This window comes from Penicillium rubens (genome assembly GCF_028828025.1).
Source record: "Penicillium rubens strain IBT 27055 chromosome Unknown utg000003l_segment0_segment0, whole genome shotgun sequence".
Lineage (NCBI taxonomy): Eukaryota > Fungi > Ascomycota > Eurotiomycetes > Eurotiales > Aspergillaceae > Penicillium > Penicillium rubens.
Window position 1 is genome coordinate 2681899 of NW_026890601.1, and position 13113 is coordinate 2695011.

General features: G+C 50.3%; 7 protein-coding genes across 7 annotated transcripts; 4 read left to right on the forward strand and 3 right to left on the reverse strand.

Moving 5' to 3' along the window:
• Positions 1–158: 158 nt before the first annotated feature.
• On the forward strand, positions 159–1725 carry N7525_007228 (Zn(II)2Cys6 transcription factor; the record flags this gene model as incomplete). Its single annotated transcript, XM_061213950.1, has 6 exons — positions 159–244; positions 293–636; positions 663–921; positions 969–1029; positions 1101–1336; positions 1395–1725. 6 exons carry the CDS (start codon positions 159–161, stop codon positions 1723–1725), a joined length of 1317 nt encoding a protein of 438 aa, XP_061068381.1.
• Positions 1726–2574: 849 nt separating this feature from the next.
• Positions 2575–2799, reverse strand: N7525_007229 (uncharacterized protein; the record flags this gene model as incomplete). The annotated part of the gene is made up of 1 exon (XM_002567755.2): positions 2575–2799. One exon carries the CDS (start codon positions 2797–2799, stop codon positions 2575–2577), a length of 225 nt encoding a protein of 74 aa, XP_002567801.2.
• Positions 2800–3578: 779 nt separating this feature from the next.
• N7525_007230 (uncharacterized protein) lies at positions 3579–5535 on the reverse strand (the record flags this gene model as incomplete). The annotated part of the gene is made up of 7 exons (XM_002567756.1): positions 3579–3875; positions 3935–4545; positions 4595–4669; positions 4718–4758; positions 4824–5149; positions 5203–5397; positions 5461–5535. The coding sequence occupies 7 exons, from the start codon at positions 5533–5535 to the stop codon at positions 3579–3581; spliced, it is 1620 nt and encodes a 539-aa protein (XP_002567802.1).
• Positions 5536–5818: 283 nt separating this feature from the next.
• N7525_007231 (uncharacterized protein) lies at positions 5819–6988 on the forward strand (the record flags this gene model as incomplete). The annotated part of the gene is made up of 2 exons (XM_002567757.1): positions 5819–5904; positions 5965–6988. 2 exons carry the CDS (start codon positions 5819–5821, stop codon positions 6986–6988), a joined length of 1110 nt encoding a protein of 369 aa, XP_002567803.1.
• A 122-nt stretch (positions 6989–7110) lies between these two features.
• On the reverse strand, positions 7111–8005 carry N7525_007232 (DUF4112 domain-containing protein; the record flags this gene model as incomplete). Its single annotated transcript, XM_061213951.1, has 3 exons — positions 7111–7576; positions 7640–7854; positions 7931–8005. 3 exons carry the CDS (start codon positions 8003–8005, stop codon positions 7111–7113), a joined length of 756 nt encoding a protein of 251 aa, XP_061068382.1.
• Positions 8006–8728: 723 nt separating this feature from the next.
• Positions 8729–11375, forward strand: N7525_007233 (decapping enzyme complex catalytic subunit DCP2; the record flags this gene model as incomplete). The annotated part of the gene is made up of 2 exons (XM_061213952.1): positions 8729–8759; positions 8833–11375. 2 exons carry the CDS (start codon positions 8729–8731, stop codon positions 11373–11375), a joined length of 2574 nt encoding a protein of 857 aa, XP_061068383.1.
• A 267-nt stretch (positions 11376–11642) lies between these two features.
• N7525_007234 (YgfZ/GcvT domain-containing protein) lies at positions 11643–12962 on the forward strand (the record flags this gene model as incomplete). The annotated part of the gene is made up of 1 exon (XM_002567760.2): positions 11643–12962. One exon carries the CDS (start codon positions 11643–11645, stop codon positions 12960–12962), a length of 1320 nt encoding a protein of 439 aa, XP_002567806.2.
• Positions 12963–13113: the final 151 nt, after the last annotated feature.

Sequence of the window (13113 nt, forward strand, 5' to 3'; positions counted from 1 at the left end):
TGCGGGTGCGGAATCTAAACCAAATTAGGCTTGGTACAGAACCTTGGGAGTGCCACTTATCCCGAGGTCTCCGTGCCTGGTTATTAAAGTGGCTACCTACCAAGGTAGGTAGGTAACCAGCGCACCCCGCACCCGCACCCGCATCCGCATCCGCAACCATGTCAGCCGATCAGGCCTGTGTTCGCTGCCGGAGACAGAAACGGAAATGTGACAAGATCCTTCCCTGCTGTACCCTTTGTAAAAGGTGCGTAGTCGCCTAGAATTATAGGCGATGCATGCTGATCAAATATAGATTGAATAAGCATTGTGACTATTTCCTTCCAGTTGAAGCCCCTCGTCTGCTGCCCATACCAGATTGGGCCGACTTGACCCCTTCCAACCTGCGTCATACCCTTGAAGTTCAGGTCTCATCAAACGTGGGCGATAGACTGCAAGTGCAGGCCGCCGCAGCCTTTTATTTCCGGACTGTACATACCTGGTTCCTTATCATATCGGAGCCCTCTTATAATATCCGGTTATCAAACATACGCGTCCAGACGGCCAGTGCACCATCCGACTTAAGCCTGTTGACCCTCTGTATGACCCTCGTTTGTAAGGGACCTGTGGGGGAGAGCTTCCTCTCTCGACCCGATCAATGTATGCTTCTCTCAAGAGCTTTGTAGCTCTTCTTGAGGCGATGGGGACGAATTCGTTGGAAATGCTGCAGAGCCGACTACTCCTAACGGTCTTCGAGATTGGTCATGCCATGTATCCCTCCGCATATATCTCCGCTGCAGCCAATATGCGCGCCGCAGTCTCCTTAGGGATCAATGCCACCAGCGAGGACCTGACCAAGGCCTTTCAGGACTCACGGAAAGCCGAGGAGGCGCGACAGACTTGGCGGGGCATTACTATCACTAATAGGTCAGATCTAGCCCCTAAGTATGCACACCAAATGAAATTCATACTGAAGCAAGAGCCCATGGTAGATACGTCTCGCTGGAGAATGGCCAAGCACCCAATACTCATAGTGATCAACAAATAGCCGCGGTGAGTGACTGAACCGACTGGCTGCTGCCAACCACTCACTCGACTCTATCTGAGAATAACTCCGAAAATAGGAATCTGAAGATTGGGCGAAAGTAGAAGTGGATTCATTCACTAGGCTGGCCCACGCATCCCGGCTCTTGGATCGGGTGCTCGTTCATATCCATACGAACCAATCGAATCCCCTTTTTGATAGCGTCGAGGCGGTCCAGATTCTCAAATCTCTAACCTCGCTTCTGGTGACCTTCCAAAGCGGTGATTCGGACCCGCCGCATCCTCTGTCGGATAGCGCATTGGCATTATGTAGAAGGTAACGCTGCGCAGCACAAGTTCAGAAACAAGTGACTAATCCCAACGCTGCTGACTAGTGCCATGCTCGAAACCCTCGAAGTTGGATCTCACATGAATATCCCCGACAATGAGTGTTGTATCCGCACATCGATTAATATCCTCAAGTCCCTTGTTCACGAGATTGCGCGTGGCGCGGAAGTCTCTCCCCCGGTTGAGATGATGACTTTGTCCGTGTTTCTCCCTCATTGCATATACAAGGCCGCTATGGTGTGTCTTGGTGATTCCAGGGTATCCGGGTGTGTCGATCCGGAGCCATCGATCCGACCCTTGAAAGACCTACTGGGTTATCTGGGCATGAGATGGGTGGCCGCAAGTGCGTACCGCACTTTACAAACTACATATGTGTGAATTATACTAACCCCGATAGAACGTTACTTGGAAAAAGTCGATGCAACATAGGAGACATGTAACCTGTAAACTATTATTTCAAGCTCCCACATTCAGAAATATCTCCCTGGGGAATTTTGGCATTTCCGTAGAAATGAATTGGTCAATTCGAATACAGGCTATGCCTTTCATTTAGAAGGTTCCTTTCTCCGAGAGGAACTCAAAATTTAACGTGAGTTCAGCACCTCTATCAAGCGGTTTATAAAATAAGAGCAAGTTCCTAATATTCTAGCAAATGCCTAGCGACGATAGCCCTTACTTTGTCAATTTTCCTTACTACCTAGATAGTTCATAAAGATAATCTTTGGACCCTACCTGGTTGTCCAATCTTAGCCGCCCCCGAGATTCCCATAAGCCTAGAATGAGACGACAGAAGCTGTTAGGCTAGTTGAGTAACATCATGTTCTCAATATGTCATTTAGAATATGGGATTGAAGCGTACCTAGACGAATCAAGAGAACGGGAGTTAAGGGTCAACATGTGCATTCGCAAAACTATTTTGCGTTTATATTCATATGCGCTGTTTTTGTTCGGACAAGACAATGTTCCTACATATGTAGAGATGAAGTCAAACCCGGCCCTTTGTATCTTGTTTTGTCTTTAAGAGCAGTCCCGAGGTCAGCTCCAGGGGCTATACTCATTAAGCAAAAAGCGGCACTGAGTAAGACGGAAAGGGAAAGCCAAGGAGTGGGAGTTGGTAAGGTCTAGTATCATGCATTACAATACAGATAGGTTTCTGTCACGAAGAACAAAAAAAGGAGGTATAGAGAGCCCAGTCTCATCTGAGGCTGTATTGATCACGCAGTGTGATTATTTGTTCCTCTTCTTGGCCTTGATCCCATCGGCGTCGTCAATCGCATTCCAGATACGTTCTGCCAAATCATGTAACATCATTCCCGCTGTGAACACGAGATCACCCTCGCCTTGTCTTGGCTTGTCCAATAGCAGAGTGTGAAATGGTATAGTCAAGGGCCCTCCTTTAACCGTAGGGCTTGAGCCATCTCTCCCTCTCGTAATGAGAATTCTCTGAGTCATTCGAGGTGGCGGTGGATTTCGATGTGCCTATCGATAACCTGGCGACCACCTGCTGTGACATGGATATTGCGTAGTGATGGGTCCAATTCTGGTGTCCAGGATTTGATTTCAATGGAGTGAGATCCTCTTTTGATGTCGATAGTGATCCCCACTCTCACTTCGCCCTTTGATCCATTGATCCACCAAGCGATGTCCCTCTCTAACTTTAGTGTCGTCTCAGAAAAGCTAACTTCTGATCTGGCATAGCCAGAAGGGGAGAGTGAGAAAGAAGGAAGAGATTGATTCTCTGACAGATCCAGGCTAGCTAATATAGCTAGCAAACAATGAGGCCTGGCCTGACAAACCAGGCATAAGCCTCGCTGACATAACTAACAACTTCTTGGAATGTCACCGTTGGGAATTCTTTTTTGACGGGACGAGGCCATCTAAAGAGGAGGGTTGCACGTGATTGGACTAGCGTGTTGCATAGGGGCGCTCACTAAAGCGGAAAGGTAAAGCCAAGAAGTGGCAGAGGAAATCAAGCACGTACCTAGGTAGGTAGCTAAGAAACATGTATAAGCCAATAATATGACTAAAATGAGCTAGGAGAACTAAGTATTCGACATAAGTGTGAAAGACCAACGCCATGACATGCTTGCATCCTTGCCCTAGAGAGGCAGGTTGTACATTAAGTGAAATGACAACCCCATCAATTTACCAGATGTCCGGTCCTGATCGGCTTTTACACTAATCAAGAATAACAACCGCAATAAAAAAGAAACAATGAGTGAATGTTCAGTCTAATCCTTGTCTTTGCTGGTGAGTCTCTGTCTCTCGCTTGAATTGCGAGGCGACTCTTCATCCTCGGACCACCTCTCACCATCCTCTTCACCGACTGCGAATATTGTTTCTTCGTCGAGTGACTCACGATGGCGGGGTGCCGAGGAGGAGAAGGGCTTGGGAGGAACTGGGGAAAGATCCCGACGGCCCTCGGCGGCTGAGCTGCCAGGATAATCCGGGGGAGCATCATAGGCATCTTCTTCATCCAACCCACTGCCGAATGATCGAATCTCGAATCCATCGTCGTCTTGAGCAAGCTGTAAGAAATATTAGTACCTCGACTTTTCTCGTGGTTATTTACGGAACGGTTCCATACCTCATCACTCATGGCGAAGCGGCGGTTGTTGACAGTTGGTCGCCATAGATAAGCCACAAATCCGATATCGAACAGGTAAACTAGATTTAGCCAGCCGTCCAGAACGAACCATCTCGCTTTCCAGTGCTCAGGCACAAAGCTGGCGTCACTGCGTCCAGCGAAAGCGAACGAGTTGATAAAGAAGAAACCGAAGATCACAATGATGCTGCCGAGAATACACCACCACAGCTTCTTGTACATCATCGCCTTGGTCTTTTGCTTTCTATCGATAAGGTCCTTCATCGTCGCGTTTAGAGAATTCAAGGTCCACACGTAGAAAGCCGTCAATGTTCCGGCAAGGGGCAGGACAATCAGAAGCACCAGAGGACCAGCGCTATCGGGGGTGATCGAAAGACTAGCAACTGAGTAGACGACTGCGAACACGAAGTGACCAATGGCCAAGATGCGAACGTATATCATGGTTCGGCCCAATGAATGCTTCACCACGCCGTAGCCCATGCAGACAATTAGGAGGAGGAAGAAAGAAAAAGCATTTCTGCCCGCATTGAGTACTGCCACAATGACCATGAGTGCCTTTGCGCCGGCATTTAGACCATGACGGTTCTGGTATTCTAGAAAAGTCAGATGGAGTCAAACAAGACATAGGTCGCTGCCTCTTACCGTAGAATCCCCAGGTCATCAGCTGCTCGACGATCAGGAATACCAAGATTGCAGTGATATAGTTTTGGACGGGCACTATTCAGTGTTAGCATGGCTCCGATAGCAGAAGGCCACTCAACGTACATATGTCATAACGGTTTTGCACGTAAAGGAAGGCCCAGAATCTAGGATTATGCGTCAGCATCCACCCCAAAACCTATCGAGTCCATCGATTCTAGAAGTTACATACGCTCCAATAACAGCGTACACGATCGTCAAGGCCCCATAAAATGGAAGCTTTGCGATTTGTGCAGCGGGAAGCTCGCCGTATGAGTTTCGGAAGGTAACCACCGCTTTGTAGTCCTGACCGGAGTATGCATACGTGCTCACGCAGTAGAATCCAGTCTTTCTGACGGGGTATTTCACGGCGTCGGGATTGTTTAGGTGGATTGCTTTCGAGATGATGGGGCTTTTCGAGGTGTCGGTGGCATTGCTAGCGAGAACAAAAGAGCCGAGCTGTTCTTGAGTACAGATATTTGCCTCAACGTTGGAGGCATCGCAGATTGTTTCCTTGACCTAACCTCAATGATTAGCCACGTCGGTTGTTTCCAAGGAGTTGACAGACATACCTCAGCATCATCGGCTGCGTACTGGCCAATCAATCCCTCGTCGGACCATTCAAAGATCACCAAACTAGCCAAAGGATCACTTTCCTGGGATTCCGACTTGGTAAATTTCACCAAAATGAAGGGGTCAACATCTCCTCCCCAAGCCTTACGACTGTACATCCCTGAGCATCGTTGTCGGTGCGCATCATCAGATTTCTGCAGAACAAAGTTAGCCCCTGACAGTAATCAATTGAATGGACTGTAAACATAGGAACATACCAGTTCGGCATCGTTAGCAAGCGCATAGCTTGCTAATAGGGCCGTCAAGCCCAAGGTCTGGAGCCAGCCCTTCATGGCGACCGTAGAGTTGAAGCGAGACTATGCTCCGAAATTCGGGTTGAGGTCTTTAAGACCACACAGCATGAAAGCAAAAATATGAGCAAGACGATGAAGAGCCGAATATGGTAAGATGTGTTTAGAAGGTTGTAAGGCTAAGGTGTTGTTTAACCCGATGGCCCCCAAACCGGGGAAGCCGCGCGTGGCCATTATCTAAGCACCGCCACTATTTTTTAGTTTCCGACTTTGGTCAACTTTTTTTTCAATATCCAGTCGAGAGCTCACCTTTGCAGCAGTCATCATGCCAGCAAAAGAACTGAACAAGCCATGCATGGAATGCAAGGATGCAGAATTCGAGCTCACTGTCCGCAAGAGGCAACTTTGCAGGTATGCGACAAGTCGACAATCCACAACCCCTCCAGCTCATGGTTTCTGACTCTTTTATAGCCTGTGCTTTAAGCGCTTTATAGCACACAAGGTTCAGTCCCGCTTGAGCGTTTACAGAGCTTTTGGCCTTGATGGCCCCAAAACCCAGTTGCTTCTCCCCGTCTCTCTCGGTGTTTCCTCCTCGGTCTTGTTGCATATATTGAATACCGATCGACAACATCGTCTGGACAATGGACGCCCTGTAGGGTACGACTTCAAGATTTTGGTCATCGAACCTTCAACCGTTGCGGCTACAGGCATTCCCTTTGATCAGAACTACGAAGCTCTTCAAAAGAATTTCCCGATGCACACTATTAGTCGGATACCCTTTCATAGTATCTTCGATTATGCCCCGGAGATGGTAGGTATAATGAAGGAATATGCAGGATCCAAATTTATAGACGACAGCACGCGATCGAACGAAGAGCGCTTAGCCGCCTTCCGTGCATCCATTTCCACCCCCACTTCCAGGACCGACGTCGACACCGTTTTGCTGACCAGACTGATCGTTGAATTTGCGAAAAAGTCTGGATGTGAATCAATCATTTGGGGTGATTCGGACAGCCGTCTCGCTGCGAAAGCGCTTGCGGGTGTTGCCAAGGGACGTGGGTCTTCCCTCACCTGGCAGGTATCCGACGGCATGTCTCCCTGGGGTGTGAGGTTCGAGTACCCGCTCCGTGATCTGTATAAGGCTGAGTTGCTCCAATATGAGAGTGTCTGTGCCGAGCTCTCCGATGTTGTCATACCCGACCAACCACCGTCGGAAAATGTTCTTACCAAGAACCTTTCTATTGACGAGTTGATGCTGCGATATGTTCAGAATCAAGGCGCAAAGTATCCGGGTGTCATGGCGAACGTAGCCAGAACCGCAAACAAGCTCAACCCATCCGCTTCTGATGGTGCACCAACGTGTGCTCTTTGCGCTAGTCTACTGGGAAATGTGAAGGGTAACTCCGGAGTTACTGTTGCAAATCAGGCCGAAGATAACCACAGTTCTCAATTCTGCTACGGATGTATGCGGTCTCGACCTGACGAGCTTTGCTGAAGAGAAATATCCTTGATTCATGACAAAATTAAATGAACTAATGGCGAACATCACCTGAAACCATCAACAAACAATCACGGGGTATCTGGAACTACGATATCAATATCTTCATGCATCATGTACTACCTCGCTCCACCACGTTCCAAATCAGCTTCTGGATGACTCGCTCCGCCAAACCATCTGCCAAATGACTTGCTCCGGGACTGTCTGGTGGGATGGGGGGCAGTGTGGTTCACATTTTCATAGGCCGGTGGACGGTTGTCCTCAACTCCATGTTCTTGCCTATCAAATGCATCGGGAAGGCTGTTGTCGACGTCGACTATTGGCTCCTGTCTCCTTCTGCTCCGCTGTGAGGCCGCTTTGGCACCCATTTCGCGCAGATGACCTTCGAGAATGACAGCATTTCTGGTATTCGCTTTGTACACTGCATCGGCAAGATCACCAACGAAAGGGACGAGGCCGACGATGAAGTCGAGTATCACATTGATCAACATCTTCATGCGCAAAGCAGGAGGTAGTCCACCCTCGATCCCTTCGCAAGATTTCACAACCATCATTGCGAGCGCAGCGTCGCCAACGTCGCCGATGCTGGGGTTCATTTGTTAGCATTGGTCCCCTGGTGCTAGTGCAATATATCCCGGTGGAACTCACAATGGAATAAGTCCAATCACACTTCCCCAGCCGAAACGGATTCCGCACAAGTTGCAAAGAGCATAGTCCAGCTGGTATGCTCTGCGCTTGACCTTGGTCAAGACTTTGGCATCATGCTCAGAGAGGCCCGGCGGGATGGCCTTGCGACGCTTTTGAGTCTTCTTCCCAAATGTACGACCGAGGCGTGAAGCAGGAACTTCTTCGAAGTAGGGGTCCTAGGTAGATAGGAAAGATTGGGTCAGCCTGACCTCTATTCGCAGAGCAAATGAATGTTTGTTCAAGTGGACTCACCTCAGTACCAAAGTGATTCTTGGCGGTTTCACCCAGCACCTTTTTGCCAATCAGAGACACCAGGACTTTCGACATGTTCGTTTAGATCACAGTGTTTCACTGGAAATAAAAGTAGTTGTGGAAGTTAGAATCTTCCTGGGAATGCGCTGAAGAAATAGTCGAATGTCGTGCAAGGGCAACTAAAATAGACTATGTATAGCCTTTGATCCTTTCAGGCCCTAAGCCTTTCCTGGTTGGATAGACAGGGGTTTCAGTAGGCGCTCGTTTCACTTTATTTTTTTGGCGAGAACAAAGGGCGCATAAGAGTAGTTGAAGAAGATAGTTGGCTTTTGAAACCAGGTGGGATTAATATAGCAAGCCCAAAGAATAAAGGGATTCCAGGGAGATCAACTGTTTTCCGCGACAAGACGTCATAACCCTTGAATCTTGGAACCCGCAACACAGCCACATCTACATGTGGCGCATGGATTTAGATCATCACCGCCACACATTACCTTAGTCACCCGATCACCACCTTGGGCAGCTCCGATCATTGCTCTGCCTCCCAACGCCTCATTCAACTCTTTTGTCTGACTGGATTGGAACTTTGACTACCTTCGCATACTGCACACCTGCTGAGATTAGTCTCTACCCCGTTCCATACGCTATATCCACACAGCCCTGGGTTGGTCCACCCTCCCTGGAAGCTGTTCCCTCCACCGTGTTGCTTGCTTATTTCGACCGTTTGCGCTGTCGGATTGAGTGGGCAGTTATTCCTCAGCCTCCAAGGTTTTGAAATGCCAGAGCCTACTTATCGATATGACCGAAACAAATATGCGGTTAGAAGATTGTGAGTGCCTGGTTGTTGATTGATTGGAATGACGACAGGCCGCTGACCGAGGCCGGTGGGCCGTTGCTAACAGGGCTGGATGATTTATGTGTCCGTTTCATCATCAACCTCCCGCGCGAGGAGCTTGAGTCGGTCGAACGGATATGTTTTCAAGTCGAAGAGGCACAATGGTTTTACGAAGACTTCATTCGTCCACTTGACCCTGCACTGCCGTCAATGAACTTGAAGACATTTGCTATGCGTATTTTCCAACATTGCCCGCTTATGTCGTCATGGTCCCATTACCACCATTTGGCTGCCTTCCAAGAATTCCTTGATTACAAGACACGCGTGCCGGTCCGTGGTGCGATCTTGTTGAACCAAGATATGGACGAGGTTGTTCTAGTCAAAGGCTGGAAGAAGGGTGCCAACTGGAGTTTTCCCCGCGGTAAAATCAACAAGGGCGAGAAGGATCTTGATTGTGCTATTCGTGAGGTCTACGAAGAGACTGGGTTCGATGTCCGGGAGGCCGACCTGGTTAAGAATGACGACGATGTCAAATACATTGAGATTACGATGCGAGAACAGCACATGCGACTCTACGTCTTCCGAGGTGTGCTCCGTGATACTTACTTTGAGCCGCGCACGCGAAAGGAAATCAGCAAGATTGAGTGGTACAAGCTTTCAGAGTTGCCAACGCTAAAGAAAAATAAGCAGCACGATGAAGGACTCGCAGTCGCGAATGCGAACAAGTTCTACATGGTTGCCCCGTTTCTCAGCCCACTAAAAAAGTGGATAGCGCAGCAGAAGAAGCTTGAAGCGAGATCCCAGCCTAGTGCGAATCAGGTTTCACGGGCGGAGGGATATGTTTCTATGGATGAAAATGGCCATACCAATGGCACTCCAGGGATGCTCCCCGCGCAAATGGCCATTCCAAGCGATCTTCCTGAGGTAACCTCGGCGCAAGATGCTTCAGATCACCTCAAACGCCTTTTGAAGATCGGCGGCGCACCAGCGCAAGTTCAAGTTCATACACCAGGCCACGAGCCAGTTCGGGCTTCTGCTGTTGACCCGTCCAAGGCGAATGAGCTTCTTGCGTTGTTGCAGCGTGGACATCAAGAGACGTCGCTTCAGGATTCCCTCAGTAATTCTATGGCGTCACCTAATGTATATCAGTCCAACATGCAATCTTCTGAACAACGGCCTCATTTAGGCCCCAATTTCTTCCCAGGCTTCCCTCAGCAGCAGCAGAACATGGGTCCATCCCCTTTTATGCGGCAGAACTCGACACCATTTCACACCATCCCGTCTCAACCTCATATCCAGCACTCCTTGGATGACGCACAGGTTCCTACTGGCAATGCACCCCCGACGAGTGCGCCTAATTGGTATCCTAAACCTCACGCGATACCACAATTCCCGCAAACCACCACTATGTCTCAATATCAGCACCATAATCAGCCTCCTATGGCCCCTGGCGTTCCGAATCCGAGCCATATGCCCGCACCGTTTCAACGGACAGGAGATCCTGAGTTCTCTGAATCCGCTCAGTTATCTCAAACCCGGGGCCCTGTTGTCCCGCCGGCGAGCAAGTTGCCTCCGCCGAAGCTCACAAGTCATTCTCTGGCACTCTTGGAAGCCTTCAAGGTTAAGACCCCGAAGGGTCCGAGCCCAGCCACGTTGGCGGCTCCGGTGCAGGGCTCTTCCCACGTGCGTAAGACGTCTCAGCGTCAGGATAGTCTTTTGAGTTTGCTAAAAGGCCCTCAAAATGCCCGTGGCTCTGAACCAGCAGAGCTGTTAGGTAATCCTGTTGTGCCCTCTGCGGCGCCTCCAGAGAAGCAGCTTCTCCAGCGTCCTCGCGACCACCACAACCTACCCATGCCCCAGGCTAGCGCAGCGACGAGTCTTCCGGGAGAAAGTCAGACTTCAGCTACCGTTTCTGGACCGTTGAACATGCCACAATTTGAGACGTTTACCAAAACGCATAAGTCAAACAGTGCAGCGTACCGAAAGAACCATGCGAACAGGCGGGAGCAACCCCAGCCCCAGCAGCTATCCTCGCCGATAACCATTCTATCGCGACCTCATTCTGTCAAACGGGAGGTATCCTCGTCGAGACCAGTTGCGCAAGCAGCCCCTGTTCTGCCTGTGAAGTCGCCCGAGCCTATCAAGAATTTCCAACCCCAGATTCTCCGTCGATCCGAAAAGTCCGGATACGAAGCATTGATGGCGACAGCTCCTCGAACGGAAGGTACTGAACGTAAATTGAATTTGCCAGGTGCTGAAACCGGTACCCAGGGCCTGGCCCCACAGGGCAATTTTGACCGTCGGCCGAGTCAAACTGCTGAGCAGAAAGCTTCACTTTTGTCTCTCTTCAGCAAGGCGCCTGTCTCTCCGTCACCTGTTTCTGCGACCCCGTTCGACTCCCGAGCCGCCGTCAACCAGCAGCCGGCAGGATTCTCGGGTTTTGTCAGCCCGATCTCATCTCGCAATCGTCCGAGCAGCGGAGATTCTATTTCTCGTCACGGTGCGCCATCCGATGGCGGTGCACACGCTCACGGTCAACAGATATCCTCTCCAAGCAACAAGGCGTTTTTGCTTGAGTTCTTGGAGGGAGTGGCCAAGGGCAACAAGTAGCTCTCTGTGTTCGGCTGAATCCTTGCCCAGGTGGCTTTGCAGTAGCCCTTTGCCAGGCACGCGTGACATACCTAGCAACAGTGTAACATTGGAACCAATTATTCTTACACCTCAACAATTGTAGCTTCTACATGTCAGTACGGAGTACTCCGTATGTACCTAGGCTCAAACCTACTTTCTGCCACAATCCACCGCCCAACGTCATCGGGTCCGTCCTTTGTAAAGAAATAGATGAACTCACATTGGCTCCGCAACACCAACTCAACCATGATGCGCCCGCGCCCCTCGGTCTGTGGTCGCTGCCTGACACATAGTAGGCTATTCTCAACCACAGCACAGCGTACCGAACAGAGCCAAAATGCCCCCTTCCCGCCGTCGGCAGGGTACAGCCGACTCACAAACCGCGGATTGATCTCCATCACCGGCATCGACAGCACAACCTTCCTCCAGGGCCTGATAACCCAAAATATGCTAGTAGCCAATGACCCGAACCGAAGCATCCGACGTACAGGCGCATATACCGCATTCCTCAATTCACAAGGGCGAGTTCTGAACGATGCCTTCATTTACCCGCTCCCCGGCGCGGAGGCCCAGGGTGCCGAGTCAGGCTGGCTAGTGGAGATAGACAAGAACCAAGTCCCGGTCCTGTTGAAACACCTCAAGAAACACAAGCTCCGCGCGAAGCTCAAGCTCCGCGCTCTGGAGGAAGGCGAGCGCACAATCTGGTCCTCCTGGAAGAACCACGCCGAGCCGCAACGGTGGGCTGCATACAGTCTGGAGTCGGAATCACCCTCGCCCTTCTCACCCACCTCCGAAATTGCCGGGTGCATTGACACGCGTGCCCCTGGCTTCGGATCCCGCATTATCACGCCTGGCTCGGACGGTCTGCGCACCTACTTCCCGGATGAGGCACAGGTGGCTGGGCCCGAGGTCCCGCTGGACTCGTACACCGTCCGTCGTATCTTGCACGGTGTTGCGGAGGGCCAGGCGGAGGTTATTAGTGGATCGGCTTTGCCTTTGCAGTGCAATATGGATATGGCTCGTGGTATCGATTTCCGCAAGGGCTGTTATGTCGGCCAGGAATTAACGATTCGCACACACCACCGTGGTGTTACACGGAAGCGTCTTTTGCCGGTTCAGCTTTACGATTTGGGTCAGGATGCCCAGAGTGCCCCGGATACCCTCACATACGATCCGTCTTTCCAATTGACTTTCCCTTCTGGTGAAGCTGATATTGTTAAGGCTGGTGCCGCTACTCGCCGAAACCGCAGTGCGGGAACGTTCCTTAATGGCATTGGCAACATTGGCCTTGCGCTGTGCCGTCTTGAAGTTATGACCGATATTGCGCTCATGGGTGAGGCTCCTGCTCGTCCTCATGAACACCACTTCAAGCTATCCTGGGCCCCGGAAGTCGAACAGCCTAATGAGGTTGGAGTCCGTGCTTTCGTTCCGCCTTGGCTTAGAGATTTCATCTCCGGTGGCAAAGAGGAGAAACCCCGTAAGCCTGAAGTAGAGGGCGAACGGGCACGGGAATTTGTCGAGCAATTAGAGGAAGAGGAAGCCGAAGCGGAAGCGCACCGAGACTAAGATGCCCAAGTGGCTAATCACCACTCATGTATAATATAACACAGCGCAAAATGATATGATGTAAATAGCTCTTGTATCTCTATTCAACTCAACATTGTAAATACAACGTGCTCTGGGGTATCTCTTGAATCTAAATACAATAGTAGAAGAA